Below are 23779 nucleotides of genomic sequence, written 5' to 3' on the forward strand. Positions count from 1 at the left end.
ATATATATATATATATATATATATATATATATATATATATATATATATATATATATGTTATATATGTGTACTGTATATTAAAAAGGATTTTTGACGTCTATAGCCGTCTTTGGCAGTGAATGTGTTAAACATTCACAGATTAAGTCAGTTATTTAATGCAAGTTAATGTTAATATTCTTTGATATACGCCAGCGACGTATAGTTACAAGTACAAATAACAAACCCATTCACTGCCAGTCCAGTAAAAATGGATCTTTGACGTCTATAGCCGTCAATGGCAGCGAATGAGTTATTATATAATACTATACCGTATTACGACTGTATTACTTTACTTACTTTAAATACAAAACTACCATAATTCTCTAGGTGTCACTAGAAGATTCTAAAACTGGCAAAATTAGTGCTATCTTTATTTCTAAGAAAATGCTATGATTGGCTGTTGGTTCTTCCTTGAATCTTTTAAGAACTGTTTGTAAACACAGGGGATTTAAATTAAATAATGCCTCATATGCACACAGTATGACACCATTATGCCTAAAGATATGAGAAACATGCATAAATAAAAACCTTTTTTCTTTCTTTTAAGGTTCTCAGATGTGACGTCTAAAAGTGCGGTAAAGCCTCTTGGGCTTGTTCGGTGAAAGCGTCATCATGCGCGCTGCCTCGTTGCCAACTCCGCTGCTTGTCACGTGAAAACAAATTAAACCTGAGAACAAACACAAAAAAGAACCTTTCAAAATTTCCGACTCACGAAAGTTCACCGATTACTTCAGTGCTTTAGTACATAATCGATTTTTGATCGTTTCTATATAAATGCCAAAGTAATCGATTCATTTAGGTAATGAAGTACTAGAGGAATCAATTACTTTAGTACCTCCAGTGACTGATTACATTAGTACTAACATACCTAAAACAATTGATTACTTTCGTACCTCATCAATTTTTGATGAATTCTAATCACGCATAATAGTAATCGATTAATTTAGGAAATTCCATGCTAGAGTAATCGATTACTATAGTCGCTCAAAATAATTAGTTACTTCTGATAATTAAGTACCAAAGGAATCAATTACTTTAGATGCTCAAGTACTGAAGTATTTGGTCACTTCATGTAATTTTGTACTAAAGAAATCAAGTACTTTAGTAGTTTGTTAATTTAGTATCTAAAGTAATCAATTACTCTAGTAACTCATCAATATTTGATGAATTCTAATCAACCACCATATCGGTTCAAATTATATGCCAAAGTAATCGATTAATTTAGGAAATTAAGTACTGATTACTTTAGTACCTACTCAAGCTTTGATGGATTCTAATCAAGCACCATAATGATCGAATTTGGCAATTCAGTTCTAGAGTAATTGATTACCTTGGATACTCAAGTACTAAAACAATTGTACTGTATGTAATTCAGTACAATTAATCGATTATTTAAGTAGTTTTGTAATTTAGTACCCAAAGTAATCACTTTAGTAATGATACCTAAGTACTAAAGTAATTGATTACTAGTAATAGTAACACACTTAAAGTCATTGATGACTTTGGTATTTAATTACCTAAAGTAATCGGTTGTTAGTTCCTAGTTTGTTTAGTACCAGCCAATTTTAGACCCTCCTTTCACCAAAAGCTTGATTTATTTTAATTTACCATAAGAACAGAGCAAATTCTTATTAAATAGGACAGGACCTAAGATTGATCCCTGAGTCCTTTTAGTCATTTCCAGGACAAACTCTTCCAAGAGATTTTGCTGAAGATATTTCAAGAACCTCAGTGTGAACACACTATATTAGTTTTTAGTCTCAAACCACACGTTTACGACTGTTAAGCTAGCTGTTTGGGATATGCCGAGAATGAGAAGGAGGTTAGGGTAAAATTGAAAATAGCTGATCATACGAACGCCGCGAAGCCTCTGGCAGGCTGTAAAGTGGGATCGTCTTGGATCAAACCAGCTGCCACCATGGGCATGAAGGCCGTGAAGATCCTGTCACAGAGCAAGGGGAACGTGGGGGGGCAACAAGGACCCTTGTCAAAGTCTACGTCTGGATACAAGTAACCACAAAGGTCCTGCTTGCACAATTCTGGGATCATACGTGTTTTCTAAAGGGGTACCAGTACCACTGGAGGTACGTGAAGGGGTGTGTGAGATTTTAAAAGCGTTTCTGCAGGTATCAGCTAAAGTAATTTAATGCTGTGACAGGCCTAAGAGATTGCTCTTTTCAAATAAAGAGCAAATCAATTGGAACATGAAGCAACTTATTGCTTGGTTTTGTTGTAGTGTGCATGCGTAGACATACAAACGTCTGATTCCGGATTCTGGCTGCACAGCAGAGCGCGATCGCGTCCTGGCTTCGGGCTCGGGACTGGGTGCGGCCATGTCATCATCCGTTTCGTCGCTGCAAGAGCGTCGGACATTTTAGTGCTAGCATGTTACGGATATAAATGTAGATGATGTCGTCATCTGCTGACCTTTTGTAGTAGGCTAGCTCCTCCTGCAGCATGAAGACTTTGGCTTTGAGCTCGTTGCGCTCGTGCAGGACGTCCCGCAACTCTTGCAGCGTGAACCGAGCCCGGTTGGGGTCCTTGGAGTCCGGGGGTTCCGTGGATGTGGCCTCCTCCTGGCACAGCGCCTCCTGAGTGAGAAGAAGAGAGGACCATATATCACTCAGTGGGAATGACACGAGTAAAAGAGGACAGGTATGGAAATTCCATATTCTTGATTCCCAGCTCAGGGACCAAGTTCGAGTAGACACTTTGTCCTAATGCAGTTAAGCACACTCATTTTAAAAGTCCCTTGCTAACCATGAAATAGTATGAGGTTCTGCAGGGATCACTTTTAGGTCCTATTTACTGTTTTTGTTGCATTATTACTTTCAAAATCCTCCTGAGAGCCAGCTTATTAATTTGTGTCCACTGTAGTGGACATTTGTTTTTGGTGTGTATCCGTTGACACATTCAAGGGACCCTGTTAAATTCTAATGTGTAATCCTGGCCTTTCTAATGCTGAATCGTACGTTTGGGTGGGATGCAATTCACTTTGCTGAGACAAAATGGACCCAACAGTGGACACAAATGTTTCGGGGGGATACTGCACAATTTTTAATGTCAAACAGTACAGAAAGATAGCAAGTGGATAAAATTGATACTGGTAAGAAACAGACCTACCGTATGTTAATATTAAATAGGACAGGACCTAAGATTGATCCCTGTGGCACACCACATTATGTAGTCATGGATTTTTGAACAGTATGTCTTCGATGAAAGTTCTGTCACTGAGGTGAGATTAAAATAATTTGTGTCCAGCCGCAGCAAGCTCAACTAGGTGTTTAAATTTTAAAATGATAAGTCTAAAAGATATGTTGTGTCGCTTATTAGAGGGGACAAAGAGGGACATTGACCTTCCAATGGAATGACAAGAATATGGAATAAATGCTCAAAAGGCTTTCCACAGGAAGTGAAGATACCTTTGTGAAATATTGGTACACAGCAGGCATGTCGTCATCGCACATGGCCTCCTGGTGGCACACCAACACAGCACGCCTCATTGTTTGCCTTCCGTATTGTTTTTGATTTTTTTGAAAAATATATATTAATTGGACATCTCTTTGAAGCTCACAATACATCACACCGCAGCCCATTTCCTCAAATAATGCAGAAAACCTGGCATTTATTAGAGATGTTGAACAGTCATGTCTAAAAAAGTAGAGCTTTGGCGCCATTTCCTGGTGCCAAGGAACGGCTAAAAGGACCACTTGTAAACTTATAAGGGGGGTATGTGATTATTTGTCTTTAACTGGAGGCGTTTATTGATCGTTCTAATAATTTCAGTTTTATACTAAGATCGTTAAATTTCACACAGAGCCCCCGCCTGGCGCGACAAGGCCGCCCGTCCCGCCATGACAGTTAGTTGCACGCCATGCAGGCAATGATCATCATCCCCGAGTTAGCATTCGGGCCGCTTTACCCAAAGCAGCGCCGCTTCGTCGTCCTCGTCGGGCTCGTCCGGGACGAGCGAGTTGGGCGGCGGCGGGGGAGTGGAGGACTCCCACCGAGCCTCCGCCCCCTTCCCAGCTTTCGCTTCACGCTGGTAAAAAAATTGATGGATGAATGGCAGATTTGTGGATTTCTTTGTAGCCGTGTGCTAGCGATGCACATTTGGGGCTAATATTTGATATTGACGTAAATACGGTGTCACCGTCCGCCCCGTGTTACCCCAAATAAATGTGGCACTCGTTTATTTAAGGAGATACTGGAAATTGAGTGTATATATACTGTACATATTTTGGAGAGAATATAGTATTTATTTGAGATAGTATATACTGTATTTTTAGTTTTTCTGTTTTTGTTAAATACAACAAAAATTAGCAATAGTAAAATGTAAAAATAAAAAAGATAGATTTACCAATTAAAATTACTAGATATATATGATAGATTTGAGGAAATACAGTATATACCATATTATTTGACAAAGTACAGTATATGCCATGTTATTTGAGGAATTTTATATTGTCGTAGTTAATAAATGTAAAACAAATGGATATATTTAATTTCCTATTTTTTGGTGAATACTACAACACTACTAATACAAAATTCACAATAGTAAAATGTAAAAATAAAAAGATGGATTTAGTTATTCTAATTCCAAGATATAAATGATATATGCATATTTATTTGAAGAAATACAGGGTTTACATTATTATTTCAGCAATTTGATATTGTTGTAACTGATAAATGTAAAACAAATTGCTATATTTTATTGTAAAAATTAAAAGATGTATTCAGCAATTTCAATTACTCTAAACTAAACTGTATATGTATATTTACTTGAGGAAATACTGTATAGACCATATCATTTGGGGATACTGAGTACATATCATATTATTTGATGAATTTATATTATTGTAATAAATAAATGTAAAAGAAATTCAGGTATTTTATTTTTTGGTAAATACTACAACAAAATTCGCAATAGTAAAATGTAAAAATGAAAAGATGGATTTGGCAATTTCAATTTCTAGATATACATGATATATGTATATTTACTTGAGGAAATACAGTGTATACCACATTTAATTAATTAATTAATTAAAAAAAATATTTAATTAATGACACTTATTCAATTAATGAAACAATTATTTTAATTGACACACTGTCGCGACATTTAATACATGTATTTTATCTGTCAACCTCGCTCATCAAAGTTTGATGGGCGGGTTCTAACGCCTGATTGGTTATCCTCAATTGTTCAAAGAAATTCAATGAAGACCCGATTGCCCTGAATCGTTTCATTTTGTCGAAGAAAATTGCGCCATTACCTCGGCCGGCGAGGGAGGCTGAGGCGGGGCTTCCTGGGCGTGGCCCTTTAGTCGCTCACGGAGGCGCGCCACTTCCTGCCGCAGGGCGCCCACTTCTTGGCCGCGGGTCTGGGCGCCGGCCTCCAGCTCCACCTTCTGCTCGATCAGCGCTTTCCCCTGAGCCTCCACCACGGAGATCTTGTGGCGCAGGTCGTGGTTTATCTTCATGAGGCGCGACTGCTGCTGCTGGAGCTGCAGCGAGAAATTGGAACCACTTCCATATTTGCAGTCCTCATACGTACTAAAACTACAAGTCAACATGGTGAAAAAGACGCACAAATCTCCATTTAAAATAAACAGGGATGTTTGATATCACTTTTTTATGGAATGATACCAGTACGAGTTTTCACTCTTTGAATACGCACTGATACAGGGTACCGAGATCTGGTATCGGTGGCCGGTGTCGGCACGCTACACAACTACTCGATACCTAACTAATATCTCGTACTCGGGATGTTCAATGCCAATTTTTTTTACACCGATGCAAGTACGAGTATAATTCTTGAGTAGTCGCCAATACCAAGTACCGATATCATTTGTACTTTGATACATAAGACTTCCACATCAAAGTTCATTTTAAAGACAAATTTTCGACGTCAATTTTCTATTCGAAATCAGGTTTTGTCACTGATGATACCAAATGCTGATATCACTGATATTTCGTTTACATCAAAAGTATCAGCAGAAAAACATGAAAAGCAACTCTTTATCGCAATATTACAATTTTCCTTGAAAGTGCAAGAAATGAATGTTCATTTTCTGTTCTTCCAATTTCAGATGTTCGATAACACTTTTTCAGACCAGTAACAACATAAGTACTCATTTCTTGAGCACCGTAGTCACGATACTAGTACCGATACCAATAATACTTTTGAAAAAAAAACAAAAAAAAAACTCCTTTGACAAATAATTTTGAAGATTTTTCATATTCCAATATAGCAATTTTCCTTAAAATTGCACAAAAAATTAATATCAATTTTCTATTCTTCTGAATAACAATTACATTTTTTTTTACCAATACCAATACAAGTAAATCAACGTTTGAGTACGCTAGAGTTTCACTTTTACTTTTGATATTTAAATTTTCCAGAAAAAAACGACAAAACAAAATATCCCAATACAGATGTACACGTGTGTAGATAGCAAATGCTAAATGCTAATACCGCTAATTGGCTGCAGCCGTTTAACAGAAAAATTTGACTTGACGCGATCGTCGGACGGCCTTACCGCTTCGATGTCTTCGCTCTTGAGCGTCAGCTCGCGGTCTTTGGCCCGGATCTCGTCCCGCTGCTTGTCCACCACTTCCTTCAGCTTCTTCATCACTTGACGCTCGCGCTCGCTCATTCCTGCCACGAAAACAGGCGGCAAAATGATTCACATAAATGGATAATTGTTGTGGAATTCAAAATATTGATTTGACCCCTTAAGTTAACGGAATTCATTTAAATGAGACCGAGGATGTTGAATTGTTTTTATATTTTTTCATGCTTAATTCACGTTTTTGCTGTCGCGAATTATAAGATTGTCATTCAATCAAGACTGCAATGGCGGTTGAGTTTACCGCACTGGAATCATTTGAAACCATGTCCAAATTAGTATGCACAAAGTGTGTGTGAAGCAAGTGTGTGTGTGTTTGGACACTGAGGCTGGTGTGTGTAGACGAGCCTGACTGCGGCTTCTGTGTACAAGCGGTAAAAACCATCCTTTGTTTTTGCATGAGCACCATTAACATCTTCATACTTTGCCTTTATTCTTGAAAAGAAATAATCTGAATAAAAATGACCAAAGGTAACTATGAATAAAACTAACAAAGAAGTGACTGAAAAGTGGCTTCACATTTATAAAATTATAATATTAGCAATACAATTGATAATAAGTCAAATACATTTATATGCATAGCAATAATAATAACAATATCAATAATAATAAAAATAATAATAATAATTATAATAACATCATATTTACAAAACGATACAAGATCACATTTCCAAAAGATGGGCTTAAAAAAATTTTTTGAAATGCATATATTTTAAAAAAGTGACACATAATACACAAAATTTGACGAAACAATTATAATTAGCAACCAAAAAATGTTTTTTTTTTGTCGATTTAATACTGTTGTCTGATTTTTTTTAAATATAACTAATGGAACTACATTATTAGGCCAATGATTTTTAAAATATATATTTTACAAACATTTTATATACAAGTAGAGCGAGGTGAAAAATCCCTAAATCTATAAAATACTTATCATTCAGTTCTTGCTTTCTACCTCAATATCACATTTTTTGAAGAAATATTAAATGAAATAAAAATCAAAAACATTCCAAGGTGTAATTCCATGACAAATACAAGATAATGACAGTATGATGGGCCCTTTTGTTTTTAATTTCATTATTTCCAAACGCTGTGCGTACTCTCTCACCGTCGTTCCTCTGCAGGTCGTCCTCGCTTACGATGTCTCGCGTGGACACGTTGTCCAGAAGGTTCTTGTTCTCCTCTTGCAGCTGAGCGATTTGGCAGAGCAGATCCTGCGCCTCGCCTCGCCACACGTCCTCCACCAGCTCCAGCTCCTGAACCGCAGTCCGATCCAAAAAACAAGCCCATTAGCAACTATTTGGTTTCTGGTGTTCCTCAGGGTTCAATCTCAGGGCCCCTAATATTCCATATTCAAACTACATACTTTTTGAGCCGAGGAAAACTGTGAAATCAGATGGAAAAAGCATGTTCACTATTGACAACGATATAGGATAAAGTTCTTCTGATTTGACTTTACATGAAAGGTAAAAAAAAATATCCAAGGGGAAACAGGACTTTGGGAAAATGAAAGAAAAGTCACTTCCTGGCATTTTATCAGTCATGAGTCTGTGAGCCAATCGGTGAGTGCGCACACTATCATAGTCACGAGACGGAGGGTGTGTGTATGGCACTCATGTGTTGGGTTTATCCCATATAAAACAAGTGTGAATGCCAGAACTGTCGGCTCAGTAGCCACAATATTAGGTACACCTGCACAATGGGGATTCCCTTTCAAACGAAATTTGTGACTGTAATTAAATCAGATCTAAGGGATATTTTAAAAGAGAGGGTGCTGAGTTCCTGGCCAGTTAAGATAAATTAAAATGATTTGTACATTTTAACACAATAACATATGATAATATGACTAGAAAAAAAGAGAGGGGGGGCTTCTGTAATTGTTGTTTTCAACAAAGTATTGTAGGTTAGATGAGCAATTATCAAACGGGGGTACGAATGAGTGATTCATTCATTTGACTTTTCGAATTAAGAACAAATTTATTAGAACATTGGACAAGTCTGATTTAAGACTCTTAAGAGTGTTGGGATTGAATTTAGAAGAGGTTGGGTTCCCCCAAAAATGGGCTAGAAACCCAGATTTTTTTTTTTTTTTTTTTTGTGAAGATCAGACGCTGCCGTTGGAATATTTTCGGGGTGTGTTCGTGCTGTTTACCTTCCTGTGCTTCTTCTCCTTCTCCAGCCTCTCGACTCTCTCCAGCCTGAGTTTGTCCAGCTCCAGTCGCAGCTCGTCGGCTTCGGGCCCGCCGATGCTGTGGCGGCTCACCATCACCTCCAGGATCTCCAGCACCCTCACCACCTTGGGCATGAGGCGGGACAGAGCCTCGCAGCCGTACTGGTCGATGATGCGCTCGAACTCGTGGCCCACCGCCGCGGCGATGTCGTACACGTCCATCACCGTCAGGTCGGCCGGGTTCTTCTCCAAGGCCGAACCGCCGCGGTCCTCCGGGATGTATCGGTGGCCCTCCATGACTTCTTCTTTTCCCGCTGCGTGACACAAACTTCCTCCCCTCCCTCCGATATACAACAAGTCCGTTATCTCAAACCGCTAAGTTTTAAAACGCCACCTAAACGTAGCGTACTAGCGTACGTCCATTATGTAGTCGTAAACGACGACATTAAAAGTGATTTATTCGGCGTAAAATCAGCCGTCGTGTCCCCTGTCCCGTCCCCTTTGTCGCGTTGACATGGAGCAAAGCTAGACGCCATGTTGGGAGCGTCTTTTCCGTTTTCCTTTCAAAATAAAAAAATCGAGCTGGAAACAACCGCTGCGTTCTTCAAAATAAACAAGCTGAAAATAATACCCAACTCGAACCCTTCTTCCTTCTAAGGTTTTATTCTGAAGGAGGCAGGATTCCTGGTACGCTTTGATTTGAAGGATCGGCGTTCTTTTTAATGCAGTATTACTGTTACATTTCATTTAGAAGACAACAGTTGTTTTTTTTCTCTTTTTGGTTTGTTATTTTTGTAGTATTCACTCAACGCACTTTATTTTGTAGGACGTCACATTGTTTCAGTCTTTTATCGTGAAGGATTTTCGATCCAACTCGCTCATAAGTGTCAACTTCCTGCTTCCATCTACATTCCATTGCGTTATCTCACTGGACTAAAATAACAGTGAGGAAGCTGACAGAATATTTTTGGTTGCGGACTGAAATGATTCATAGTTCCCTTCATGAATGAAGAGGTCATCTAAAATTAGTCTAATAACATATATTGTGGCGAAACGTGTTTTGAACAACTTCCCAGTGTTGTTATTATAGTGTTACATTATTCTTTTTCTGACATTACCACTTAATTTTCAACAAAATAACTGTTTTTTCATATTTTCTTGACCTGACAAAATATTGTGACACGTTTTCTTAATACGAAATCATTATAGTAAAATTTAGACTTTAACCATGTAAAATTTATGGTATCGGAAAATCGTCAAAATCAGGCGACAGAAAAAAAAGTGATCGGGACATTCCTAGTTTCTAAACTTCTTTTAATGGAATTTAAATAAAAACATATCACTTAATTGATATTTAAATTTTACAGTTTCATTATCTGTGTGTTCCCCTGGTCCAGCCTCAAGAATCGGCGGTGCCACTTCCTGTTTCCCCTCGTTTGAACTGCAACAGAAAACACAAGCATACAAATATCCCCTTAATTAAAAAATAAATAAATAAATAAAATAAAGCACGTTCACCTAAATGTTTGTCTCTTACCGCATTCTTAAACAAATTTCCAGATTTAGTGAAGATGCTGGGTTTCCTCAGGTTGAGTTTCCCAGATTCCGCGCTCTTGGAATCGGTGCTCTGGGACTGCGACGGGCGTTGGGAGGGGCTCGGTGTGACCGAGGAAGTTTGCGAGCTGGGGTAGGGTTGACTTTTTAGGAAATTCTGGCTGGGCATCGGGGTGTAAACTTGGGAAGGCGTATGAGGCTGCGATGACGTATAAGGTTGCGATGGCGTGTAAGCCTGAGACGATGCGTAAGACTGCGACGCCGCGTAGGGCTGGGATGGCGTGTAGGCTTGCGGCGGCGTGTAGGACTGAGGCAGCGAGAAGGATTGCGTGGCGGCGGGCGCGAAGGGGTTTGTGGACGCAAACGCGGGAACGGCAGGCTCGGGCGGAGGCGGCGGAGGGAAGGAGGCGCTGTCTAGCAAAGTGGGCGGGGGCGGCGGCGGGAAGCTGTCGTCGCCGTCCGGCGTGTCGTCTTGCAGGGCGCCCAAATCGTAGTGGCGCTTCCTGAGCTCGCCAAGACGAATGCGCTCCTGGTCCAGCTGATTTTCCAGCTGAAGAACACGCACCTGGGAAAACAAAGCCACAAAGTTCCATTCAGGCATAGTCGACAGTCAAACTCCAGTCCTCGAGGGCCGGTATCCTGCATGTTTTCGAACCCTCTCTCTCAAACACTCATGATTCAAATGATTTGAATCATTTTCAAACTCCTGCAGAGCTTGCTAAGAAGATGATCATTTGAATGAGGTGTTTTGAGGAAAACATCCAGGATGCCAACCCTCGAGGACTGCAGTTTGACACCTATGTATGAAAAATAAGTACAGTAATTCCCCAAATATAAGACATACATTTTCTCCCAAAAATGAAGGTCAAAAAGTACGGGATCCTTTTATAAACGGTAACTTAAACCATTTTTTTTTCAACGCCATTCGAGGAACACTGATCCAACAACCACAACAATAATTACAGTAATGTATCAATACTTAAGTCTTACATAAGGTAAATACCTAAAGTAATTGTTTATCTTTGTTGTTCACCACTCCCATCTAGTGGACAACAGTGAAATTACACCTTTTTTTGTATATATATCCCACCTGAGTCTCCATTTCCTCTTTTTTTAGCTTGATGAGAGACATTCCAGAAAAGTCCATGGCTCCTGCAAAGACGTGAAAGATCAGTCAAACTCCTAAGAGTCACGTAATACGATTACATTCACGGGGCCCCCCCGAACCTTGCTCCGAAATCTGCTGCTGTCCGTGCTTAGTCGAGGTGACCACCACGGCGGCCATGTCGTTGACGTGGCGCGAGGCCTGCTGCAACGTGGTCAACTTCCTGTTGCCGCGTTCCGCCTTCACCTTTGAGAGGATTGACGGGTTTGCGACATGTTAGCTTGCTAGCGCTCACGAGGCGTCGAAGGCGGGGGTCTTACCTTGGAAGCGGCCACCAGCTGGGCGGTGCTGGCGGCAATTTCGTGGGAGCATGCGATGAGCTCCTCGTACGTCCCATTTTCACCCACCACGCGGTCGGCAGACTCTCTGAGTATTATTTATTATATTATTACCGATAATGATTTCCTGAGGAATCACGCTAATTCCTTTGGAGATACTCACAATAGCTGCGTGGCGCCCCAGCCCACTGCTTTGGAAGCGGAGATCAGACCTTCTGTCCAGCGAGAGTTTTTTGCATAGAATTCCGTGACTGAAGCTGCTCCCTGCGGAAACACAAAGACAAAAATGTATTTCATATTGTGGACCTGTCAATTTGCTGAGGTTAGGGACCAGACTGTGAATATCTAAATCCTGTGAATAAGTGCACCATTATATTTCAATTGCATCAAAAGTCAAACATATAAATAAATAAATAAATAAACAAATAAATACCCACTTCCTGCCCCAAAAAATCTAGAAGAGGCTGCTGAACGTAGTTTAAAAAATGAATAAAAAAATCCATCTAGACTTGGTGGTTGACTTTGTTTTCATCCCTCGTGGATAGTTCAAGGAAATCAAGAACATTCAAGTAGATAAAAGTCAAAAGTAAATATGAGCAAATGGGTTTTGAACTCACCCTTCCTCCTTCCACGATGTCCTTCTGGAGATCCGTGGCGGCCGTCACCAACATGTGAACAGCCTGCAGGCACAGCACAACACATTTACTTTATTTATTGGTATTTCTGAAAAAATAGATAAGAGCCTCAGACATGACTACCTTCATGAGATCGGAGCAGGAGCCCAGGATGCTGCAACATAAAAAAAAAAAATAATTGGAATAATAATGAAGAAATACAATTGTGATGACCGTGATCTCACCTCTGGTTGACTTCCAGTTTCAGGCCACCACTCGTGTCTCTTCTGGCCTGGGACAAAATCTCCTACAAACACACAAAAATAATCATCGCAAATCCAACCTCCCAAAGACATTTTAGATGCATATGTGTGAAAAGGACACCCACAAAAAAAGTCATGACTGGTTGGTTCAAAGCGTCCATTTTGGCCACACAAAGCTAGTTTAAGTTAGCCACTTTCAATTCGCAACATGGAATAAATGTTTCTATAATAAGAAGATCCAGAATATTGTCTCAAGAAGACATGCCTGAAAAGACACAGGAAGTCTGCCATTTTGGTTCAAAGCGGCCATTTTGTATAGGTATCACCCTCAAAGCTAGTTTAAATTAACAAGATAAAATTTGCTAGGCTTTACCCTACAAAAAAGTCTCAAGAATACATGTCTGAAAGGACACCGGAAGTCTGCCATTTTGTTTCAAAGCGGCCATTTTGGCGCATCAAAGCTGGTTTAAATGAGCAAAATGAAATTTGCTAGCTCTCTAGCAATGAAAGCCACGACTGAAACTGTGACGTTTTTGTGTATGTGGCCTTACATCCATACGCAGCACGGCTTCCTCGATGGCGGTGGAGGTGGCGAGCATCTCCTTGTCCACCATGTTTCCTAGCTCCTCCTTTTGGACGTCCTGCCCCTTGGGACGCAGCTCCTAAAAACAACATCAGACTTAAAAACTGATCTAGATGCAACCTGTCTCCAGTCATTTCCATGGGATTTTTTTTTCCATGTAAAAAAGTGACATAGCAATGAGTTGAAAACTTTGACCCGCACCTGTCCCATGGCGAGGATACGCTGTATGGCGTAGCGTATGGCGGTGGCGTCGGCTCTCTGTAAGCTAGCCTGGAGTTTCAAGTCTTTCAAAAACTGAAGGCAGTTATTGGCACAATCCCGACAGCTGTCAGTCAAACCTGCACCACATAAACATATCATCACATGGAAATCCTGTTTAAAACCCCAAACAGAACCGTAGCAGAGGATCCAGCGATGAAATGCATTTTTTTTAAATCATCACCATGTTCATGTGTGTGGGACTTACGGTCGGCCTGATCTGTGGGGGCCGAGTGCGACGTGGCGCCGCCGTTCACGATGGTGTCGGCGGCCAAGTGGGAGAACTGAGTGACCGCCCGCAGTAGGCCGCTGGCGTCTGGGTACAATGACATCATCGCAAGTGGCGAACACGTGCAACAAAAAAATCAACACAAAAACAAACGCAATTGAACCAACAAGCCAACAACAAAGCACCTCCTCAAAAACATTAAATAAAATAAATAATACACAAACCAACCATTCCGGTTTGCCAGATAGATCACATGACTTTGCTGCATTTTGTCCACAGACGCCAAAGTGGTTTCGGCTCGATTTACCAAATAATCTGTCAGACAGAAGTAGTAGAGAGCGGAAAACAGAAGCATATGGGATTCATAAAAGTATCTTAATAGTTTTCATAAACACTTGTTTAACATGTTGTCCTTCTAACACATTTTCTTTCTTCTATATGTTCAGAACGTGAGTCTATTCTTCTATTAATGCCTCATTAGTGCTGCCCTTATTGCCCTATTATTATTTTCATTGTCTCCTTTGTCTACTTTATTATTTGTTCTATTGTGTTGAATGTAAGTCTGCTCGGGGAAGTGGACAGAATATGAATGTTATTTTGTAGCGTTACAAGGCATATAACAGTCAAACTCTTGAATCTTGAATATCTATTCAAAAAAATAATCAGGAACAAAATACCGGTAAAGAAATGAAATCTCATGCATTCCCACTGACAACAAAAATAGAACTGATAAAGTTTTAATTTACTGGGCTAGCAATTCATTCACAATCATTTGATTAAGATTATGCAAGTTGTAAATTGCGGTGCCTCTTTTTTTCACGTACCGGGCGAGCAGACACAGCGCACATGAATGGGGTCATCCAATTTGGCCACGGCGTCCAGGATGATGCCCTCTGCCTCCACCACTGCACATTGGAGCAAGCAGAACTGCTCCTCCTGAAGCTTGTGAGCCAGCTCGCCTTCACGATTGGCCTGTTTAGGCACAAGCAAATTTAGTGGCCACAGGGCACAAAAGTAGCAAAGTGGATCAAGTCACACATTCAAATGTTTTCTTACCATAAATTATTCTATATGCTACCTGAGCTAATCTTGAGGTTCAAAGTTAAATCGAAATTTACTATTAAAAAAAAAACAAAACAAACAAATAAAAAAAAAAAAAAAGGGTTCACTTGTTGCTGCAGCTGTGCGTGCAGGGTTCCCAGTTCCATGTTGCTGCGCTGGCGTTCCTGCTCCAGAGAGCTCTGCTGTAGCTGCGCCTGCTGCCGGAGCGAACCCAGCTCGGCCTCCTGGTCCCGCACCGAGCGCAATAACGTCTCCCTCTCCGCTTGCAGGGCCGCCAAAGTGCTGTTCAGCTGTGAGCCGCTCTGGAAGGAAACCAAAGAGTGAGCAAATTAAGGAAGTTGATAAAACAAAAACAAAAAAACTGTAAGAGCAATAAGGGCAATAATAATGAACCACTAATAAATGAATAGTTAAAATTCTGAGCGTATTATGGCGTAGATTGAGTGGAAGAAAATGTATACATATGAGGATAATGGTGCAAATTATGTATTTAGCAGCTTCCCTGCACTGTGCAGGATTTGTAAGGTGCACGTGTGCGTGAGGGATTTGTTCAGAATCTTGATGGCCTGTGGGTAGAAGCTGTCTGCCAGCCTGGTAGTCCTGGCCATCAGGCTCCTGTAGCTTCTGCCTGATGGCAGCAGTTCAAACAGGTTGTGTTGTGGGTGAGTATTGTCCCTGATGAAGTTGTGTGGCATATCTGGCAGAACTCTATATTCTAACTTCTATAAAATATTGGTCACGTATCAAAAATGAAAAAGTTGTATTGGGACAGCTACAACGTAATTATGAAAGTGCACTAGGGCAATGCATGTCTGAGTAGAATAAAACCAAATCTGTATTCACCAGCTCTTTGCTCTGCAAGCTGCTGTTAACACGCGCCAACTCTGCTCGGGTTGTGTCCAACTCACGACGCAGCCTGTCAATCTCCAATTTCTGCTGGGCGTTGATGTTGAGCTGCAGCGAAGACATGTCAACATCAAGCATCGGCCACATTTTCCCCTTTTCCTACCTTACCCAATCCCTTTTTTTTTCTTTTTACCTGCTGCTGCAGCTGCGCCCTGAGCGCCTCCAGCTCGCGGCTCAGACGATCCCTCTCCAGGTCGGCGGTGCTCTGCTGCTGCCTCAGTGAAGACAGGTCGCCGTCGCGCTGTTGGGCCGAGCGCAGCAAGGCGTCGCGCTCCGCCTGCAGGGCGGCCAGGCTGCTACTGGCCTGGGCGCCTTCCTGGAAGACAGGGAACCCTCCATAATGCTAACCAAGGTAGCTACATGCTCCTGGGGAGGTTTTAAATCAGTTTCACAGAGTGCAATTGCTGTTTTCAGCGTGTTCCTGTTTTGCTGTTGCTTTGAGCAACACAGACGCCAAATAATATCCCTGAGGATAAAAGAAAACTGTCCCTGGATCTTTTTTGAACCCTGTAGCACCAAAGGTCTTGTTACTATTTGTAATAGTGGCTAGGGCCTAGCCTAGGGCCTGGGTAAAATAGTGCTTTTCCTTGTTAGCAAATTGCTAATTGTTATATTATGCTAACATCTTACCATATCTCTGCTCTCCAGGGTGCTTCGAAGGAGCGCTAACTCGGCTCTTTGCTCCAGAAGTTCTTTATTCAAGCGGTCTGCCTCATTCTGCTGCTGGTGCATCTAACAGAGTGTGCATTTGCGCAAACGTTAGCACTTTGCATTAGTGGAATTCGCCCGTGAGTTCTCACCAAGTTGGATTTCTCCCGACGTAGATTCTCCAGCTCGCTCTCCAGCATCTGCTTGGTCCTCCACAAGTCCTCTTGGTCTTGTTTGGTGTGGGACAGCTGCTTGTTTGTATCTGCGTTCTACACAGGCAAAACAGAATATACTAGAATTATTCTACTCTTCCTTTCACCCAGAAAGAAAATTTACTGCCTCAACAGTGTGATATATACATCGTACCTTCTTCATGAGGTCAGCGTGACTGGTGACCAGCTCGGCATGTTTCTCTTTGAGTTGAGCAAAACGAAGTTCGGCCGCCTGTGCACGGCCTGTTGAATGAAGAAAGGTTAACCAAGGTTGATTATTATCATTAAAAAAAAAAACAATGTAAGAGGAATTTGTTGCGGCTCGTTTACCGTCGGCCTCCTTGAATCCGATCTGAGCACCTACGTTGGCCACGTTGGCAGAGCGCAGCGCCTCCACCTCCATGCGCAGGTGCTCGTTTTCCACCTGTGCCATCTGCTTGTGGGTGCGTTGTTCCCCCACTTCTGCCTCAAGGTGGCTGACTTGAGCCCGGAGCTCTGTCACGCACCGCTGAGCCTGACCATGTGCACACACACATAAACAAAAAACATTTTTTACCGTATTGTCCGCACTATGGGACGCACCGGATTATGTGCCGCCCCTTCAAACAATGGCCCATTTTAAAACCTTTACATATATAGGTCGCACCGCAGTATAAGATACATAGAATAGAAGAAACAGTAGTGGGTGGGGTTGCGTTATGCATCCACTAGATGGCGGTCCACTAAAGGGAATCTCAATGATGATTTGTGGGAAATACTATCTGAAGAATAGCAAAAAAATACCTTCTTATTACATTAAAAGATTGTTTAGATCAATGCCAAGATGAATCAAGAGTTTATTAAAAGAATACAATTATGATTCCATGAAATATTAAACTTTTTTTTTTTTTTTAATAAATTGCAACCAAAAACTGTAAGATCAATTGCATTAATTTAAAATGTTTCTGGATTTATTTGATAAAATTGTGCTTTCTTTTACAAAATCTCATGTTTTTTGAGCCTTGTCCCCATTTAAATTGCTTCAATATTGGAGCATAAAATTGAAAGCCTCTAGGTGCGCCTTATAGTGCAGAAAATACAGTACATTTTATTAAATCACTCATTTAACATGTTTATTTCTTACATTTTATCCTATTATTTTTATATGCGTATTACATGTGGTGTACCTCAAGGTTCCCTATTAGGACCACAGTGTCCCCCTCACCACCAAAAAAATCAACTTAAGTAATTGTTTTACTAAAATGTACCTCAGATTTGATGAGTTCTAGTTCTGGTTTTAGGACATCCAGTTCTCTCTTCAGGCTGGCATTCTCATTGTGCTGCTCTCTTTGGTCTGCATCGGGCATGCCCATCTGACTCAGGAGGTAATACTACCAAGCGACAAATATATGTAGCATGTTAGCACTGAGATTAGCCAGTGTTATAGGTAGGTTAAATACTTGAATTTTAATAGTTAGTTTTCGGCTGAATTTACACCCTACGCTTGAAACCAGATAACAGACCTGCTGCGAATCCTGTAAATCGGTTTGTGGCTCGGGTTCGTTGTCATCAAAGCGGTCCTCGTTTTGGATCACCACCACTGGCCTCTTGTACTCAGCCAAGGCGCCTGCGCGCAGGAAGTTTGGAGGAGCCTTCACAGGGTGATAAAGACCAAGAATAAATAAATAAGCAAGAAAATGAACATAAGCTGAAAATAAGCAAAATGTTACACACATCTGGGAGCTCTGGAATCTGGACGTATGTTTTGAAGAACTCAATCTCTCTGGCTTTGTCGAAGAACTGCTTGAGGCTGTCAAAAAGAGATTAGATAGAGTGGTCAGTGGCGGAGCCTGGGGGGGGGTCTTGGGGCCAGTTCCACCCTGATGACCAAAGGAATGGGTCTAACATCATGAATTTAAACCCATAATAAATTTAAGAGATATGGCTGAAAAACATCTTAAAAATGACAGCATTTTTATTTACTGACTCATATATGTTTTAATAAGCGTGTGTGCATACATAGCTGCATAGGTGTTGATTGTTGATAGCATGTTTTTAGGTGGCTTTGGCTATTCCAAGAATGAAAGTTTGACTCCACTACTGGGAGTGGTCATATGCCATTTTAAAATCGTCCCACATATAGTGTAGCTTGTATGTTTTTGGGAGCGCTATTGTAGTACCTGTTAAACAGCTCCCGGAATCTCTCTCTGTGCCCGAGAAGAACATCCGCCGCAATCTCTACAAGGCACACAAAATTAGGCTAGTGAAGTCATTCTTAAAAAGTGGGGGGACTTTGCAAAATATAACTGAAAAGCATTGGGTTAGTGCAAGGGTGCTTAAACTTTTTGGAGTCAAGGACCCCTTTTGAAAAGAACATTTTCCAAAGACCCCCACTGCAAATGTTTTCAGGAAAAAAAAAACAACCAAACATACAGTAGGGTATTTAGCAACATATTTTATAAAAAAAATATTATATAAAATCTGTCCCTGTCACTCACTGCTGTGAAGTTTGAAGAGCAGTCGGACGCAGAAGTGGTAGAGAAAGCTACAGTCTGGGATGAGCGGGATCAAAGGCAGGAGGCGGCATTGTCCCGCCGGCGTGTTGGGTTTGGCCCCGTTGGTCTCCAGCTGACGGAGGACTGACAAGATCAGAAAAACCAAATTCTAAAATCCCAGTAGGGCTGGATTGCATCAACCACCATAAGCAGGGGTTCGCTGTGTGTAATGCACATAAACAAACCAGTGTCGGCCATCTTCAGCCCAGCATCCAAGTATTCCAATAGCTCCTGGGTCATGTCCAAGCTGCAGTCAATCCAGACACACACCGTGACGCGATTGGCATAAAGAACAACCAAAACGACTACACACAATCGTGACAATTCTCACACTCTGTTCATGTCGCTTCCGGCTTCTCTCTCCAAAGTCTCGTCCGAGGCTTCCAGGTTGCCGGGGATGGCTTTGTGCTTTCAAATTGAATTGATCCATTAGAAAAAGGAAAAAATTCATTCAATTTACTGAAATCAGAATTCAAAAAATAAAAGCATTTACATAAAATTAAAATAAAATTAAGAATAAAGAAATAAGATTAAAAATTCACCCGGTTTTATCCATATCCGGAAGCAGCCATTGTGTTACTTGCTGTCGAAAATAACATAGCAGTCGCTTAGGGCGTAGATAACGACCAATCACAGCTCCTCTTGCGAATGTCACGTGACCAAACTCAGAAAACAGGTGATTGGCGAAACTGTGATGTCATTTTTAGTCGAAAAAGTGACAAAATGGCCGCCTCCCGACCTGGATGAAAATGGGCGGATTTTGATCTTAGATCCTATTCAAAAAAGTATAGTATTAGTTATTATTAGTTTTAGTTTTATGACTCAAGCTTTCTGAAATAATTGTGTTTTTTTTTTATATATATATATATATATATAAATGCTGTACATGCACTAACCTGGGCGTGAAACTCCATTTTGAGGCAGAGGTATTTGGCCGACAAGGCGACAATGTGGCCATATCGATCGTGTAGGTTTCCCTGTGAAGATAACCGCCACATTGATATGACAGAATATCTTATGGTATAATAATCATCAAACTTTGGCCGCTCGCTCACCCACAAAGCGCCCATGTCCTTCACGTTGCGACAGTATCTGTGCGAATCCCTTACAGCCTGCCGGATTGTTTTCAAATGGTGCATATGTGCCAATAAAACAAACATAATAAGCCAATTGCACAATTTGAGGAGCCCTTCTTTACCAATTTTTTTTTTTAGTCCTTACATTGCGATGTCCGTCCCTCAACACTTTGTGCAGCAGGTAGCAGAACTTCCAGCTGATGATGGCGTTGCTGGACAGCGGCAGGTTGAGGATGTAGGACCACATGGTGGCTGCCCCGCCCTCCTTGTGACTGCCAAGGAGGATGTCTGAAAATTGCTGTCAAGGGGATACGAAAATGCCACAAAGCCGGAATTTTATGCAAAAAAATCGACTCTAAACTCACCATAAATTAGAGGTGTCAAACGGACCAGAGTAAACTCAATTGTGGGCCAGGACCAGCCCGGGGTCCATATGTTGGACACACCCCGATTTATATGGTGAGACTATTTTGTGATGGAAAATAGAACAATGAACAGATTTTTTTCAATGAAAAACTTGGAATGTTTTCTGATTAATGGCAATTTGAATGTTTTATGAAGAATAGTGATGTTGTGCTAGTACTTTTTGAAGCGTATTAAATCTGAAGTAATTGTTTTAAAGTTCAATAAAAATACACCATGATTTTATTGGTCCGGCCCACTTAGGAATAGATTTTCCCTAAGCGGCCTGCAAGAAACAAAACGAGTTTGACAATCCTGATCTAAATGGTACTGATGCTATAGCTAGAACTGATTCTGGTGAGAAAATTGGTTCTGGTCCCTTAACATAAGCTTATCAGTCACCCAACTGGTTCTAGTGCTTTACTAAAACTGCTACTGGTACTATGGTACTAAAGTATAACTCATTGTGAGCACATTGGTGCTGCAACTGATCCAATACCGGATCTGTTAGTGTTAGTTGTTTTGGTATTAGAACTGATTCTGGTACACCAACATAAACTTACCATAGGCCCTGGTTCTTGACCTGTTACTGGTAGTCTTTCTATCTGTTGATGGTACTAGAGTGTAGTACCAATAACAGATTTAATACTGGTCAGTACTGGTTTTGTAACAATTTACAAAAGGGTAGCAGAACAAAGGGCAAAAATAAAGGCCATGACAATAGAATCGGAACTGGCACTTACTGTGGATTTTCTCTGGTGTTAATACCAGAATTGGGTCTAGGTTCAGAACCAAAAAGGATACTGCGCACATATTTTGATTTGGGCGGTGCTTCGGACGAGGTCAGACACTTGCTAATGTTTTGCAGCTGCAACACAAAATAACAACTTTGATACAGGGCAATGATGAACAAACTAATGACAAAAAAAGTGTAAATGCGGATTATTTACTTGTTGTTTTCCAAACTGCTCCTTCTCTGCCGCCAGAGCTTTTTCCGTCTTGTTCTCACTTTTATTCTTGGCTTTGCTCATCTTGCCGCTCCTGTGAAGTCAAATCTAATCCACTTGTCACAGCAGTAAACAAGCACGTCCAATAATAACAACGAAAATTATTCCATGAAACGGCTTTTAATCCAGGCGACACTTGCAATTAAATCCAGGACAAAAAGCCTTGTGTATACTCTTTTAACATCCCTTTAATCCGGAAAAAAAGAAAGCCCAGCAGAGTTTTTTCTAATAACTATAAAAAAAATCACAATAAATAGATAAAAATTAAAAAGATTAGAATGTGTGTGTGTGTCACTTGCCGGACAGCAGGTGAATGAAGTGAAGGCAGTGAAACTGGAATGGCGATACAAGGAAACCAGTGTGAACCCTGCAAGACTGGTTTCACGACACTTATACACACACTCACTCACTAATATATACACAATCACTTATCCCACACATCAATGTTCACATGAACAAACTTAATGACGCACACATATACACACACACATCGAAACTGTGAGAAAATCTCTGCAGCCCAAACCACAAAATTGGTCATAAATCCATGCCCTGTAATTCATGATTGTGAATTGGCAGTACAGTTTACGTAGAAGCCGTCAAATTATGAAATCTTGCCCAGCCTTCCTTCAACCAGATATGGATGAACAGCGGCTCTCTTTGGGTGGAGCTCCGGCGCTCTGAAAAGCAAAATACGGGGACGTGAACACACCCAAACCACAGAGTGACATTTTAATGTTAGAAGAGGTTTTACCTGGAAAAGCGGAGTGTTTACGTGATGGTGGTGTTCTGCCTGGCAGTTCTGACAGTAGAAGGTGCTCTCCATGGGCCTTGAGGGGCCCTTGGATGGTCTGGGGTCATCCAACAACTGTTGTAGCAACGAATCGGACAACGCATCGCCGCTCTAGAGGAGGAAAAAATAATTTTAAGATAGCGTAACATGATCAAGATGTTTAATATCTGATTTGTTCAGGTTGCTAGCTTGCTACATGTTAGCATGGTAACGTTATCATTAGATCAACACCTTTAATCTGATGTGCTCAGACTGTAAATTTGGTCTATGTTAGCATGAGCATCGTTAGCATTTGATGTACTTAGATTGCAACCTGGCTAAATGTTAGCATGAAAATTAAAATGGAAAAAATGCATCTCTGGATTTTTGCACTTCAAATAAGTTGACGGATTTATCATTTAACCTCATTTATGTTTTATTGTCACTTTTATGATTTTTTCTGCATTTGATTCATCTATGAAGTGTTTTAATTGTATTGTTGTAAAGTGTAATGGGCTTCAAATAAATTGACTGATATACTCAGATTGCGAGTTTACAATGTTAGCAATTTAGCATGGCAAACGTTAACCACAGTAGCATTTGATAAACTCGGCATTAGCATTTGATGTATTCCGATTGCTAGCTTGCTATATATTAGCATGGCAAACGTTAGCATGTTAGCATTTGATGACACTTTCTAGGTTTACGTGCATAAGCTGAAGTTCATTCCTTTGACTCTCACACACCTGCAAAACGCACGGCAAACTTTTTTTTTTTTTTTTACCATAAAATGGGGAAGTGACAATCATAGTGGCGACACACTCATTTAGCAAAACCGCGGCACGTTAAAAAGAACCTAATTAATTTTGACTGACGTAAACCATCGGCGTGAAGGCGCAGGAGGAATGTGGCTCCACGGGAATGATGTCGCTCATGAGTACTGGAGGTTCTCACTTCCTTGTGGCGAAGGTGAGGAAATGTACCTGTGTTATTGTAACAGGAAGTGAATGAATTAATCTTGAAAAAAAGGCAATTTTGAGCATTTTCACTCGTCACATGTCATATGTAGAAACTAGCCTGGTACCATACGAAAGATAAAATAACATTCTTCAATCCTGAAATATATTGGGGTTTTTTTTTACGTCGCGAGATGCATATTTGCATATTTTCTTAGCATATATGTACATTCATTTCCGCAGTTTTTTTTAATTGAAGAAAACCCTTAGAGGCCGGAAATCTGGACTAATAACTTGATTTCGAAATAATATAATACATTCCAAAAAACGGAAAATAAAATCATCATTGCAATAAAAAATTCAACAAAAACTATAACATAGAGTTGTTTTTAAAAATTTAACTTAAAACATGTTTCAAAGTTAAA

General features: G+C 40.5%; 2 protein-coding genes across 8 annotated transcripts; both read right to left on the minus strand.

Annotated features, from left to right (window-relative positions):
- Positions 1–29: 29 nt before the first annotated feature.
- Positions 30–9376, minus strand: rilpl1 (Rab interacting lysosomal protein-like 1). 5 transcript variants are annotated; one of them, XM_088434694.1, is made up of 10 exons: positions 8821–9376; positions 7777–7924; positions 6579–6697; positions 5313–5543; positions 3962–4081; positions 3462–3512; positions 2467–2630; positions 2295–2393; positions 1894–1981; positions 30–706 (listed from the first exon to the last, which is right to left on the minus strand). In XM_088434694.1, the coding sequence occupies exons 1-10, from the start codon at positions 9133–9135 to the stop codon at positions 701–703; spliced, it is 1341 nt and encodes a 446-aa protein (XP_088290820.1). In that variant the 5' UTR covers positions 9136–9376; the 3' UTR covers positions 30–700. The 5 variants fall into 5 exon arrangements, with proteins under 5 accessions (XP_088290820.1, XP_088290819.1, XP_088290823.1 ...); XM_088434693.1 differs by lacking the exon at positions 1894–1981; XM_088434695.1 differs by lacking the exon at positions 30–706 and having other exon boundaries at positions 1888–1981.
- A 759-nt stretch (positions 9377–10135) lies between these two features.
- Positions 10136–23576, minus strand: hip1ra (huntingtin interacting protein 1 related a). Of its 3 annotated transcripts, none has more exons than XM_088434296.1 (35): positions 23274–23576; positions 22381–22530; positions 21573–22306; positions 21427–21490; positions 20366–20508; positions 20200–20256; positions 20041–20121; positions 19476–19552; positions 19330–19391; positions 19088–19228; positions 18770–18827; positions 18324–18399; positions 18113–18241; positions 17858–17980; positions 16941–17124; positions 16765–16853; positions 16551–16667; positions 16381–16482; positions 15884–16066; positions 15688–15798; positions 14952–15146; positions 14607–14754; positions 14011–14097; positions 13762–13869; positions 13497–13633; positions 13264–13374; positions 12695–12756; positions 12594–12624; positions 12453–12515; positions 11999–12099; positions 11818–11923; positions 11620–11743; positions 11483–11544; positions 10376–10957; positions 10136–10279 (listed from the first exon to the last, which is right to left on the minus strand). In XM_088434296.1, the coding sequence occupies exons 3-35, from the start codon at positions 21651–21653 to the stop codon at positions 10238–10240; spliced, it is 3837 nt and encodes a 1278-aa protein (XP_088290422.1). In that variant the 5' UTR covers positions 21654–22306; positions 22381–22530; positions 23274–23576; the 3' UTR covers positions 10136–10237. The 3 variants fall into 3 exon arrangements, with proteins under 3 accessions (XP_088290422.1, XP_088290423.1, XP_088290424.1); XM_088434297.1 differs by having other exon boundaries at positions 23145–23289; XM_088434298.1 differs by lacking the exon at positions 23274–23576 and adding an exon at positions 23183–23248.
- Between the last annotated feature and the right edge of the window lie 203 nt (positions 23577–23779).

The sequence above is a fragment of the Hippichthys cyanospilos genome, chromosome 15 (assembly GCF_059441005.1).
Source record: "Hippichthys cyanospilos isolate Australia breed blue-spotted pipefish chromosome 15, RoL_Hcya_1.0, whole genome shotgun sequence".
In the NCBI taxonomy this organism is placed as follows: Eukaryota; Metazoa; Chordata; class Actinopteri; order Syngnathiformes; family Syngnathidae; genus Hippichthys; species Hippichthys cyanospilos.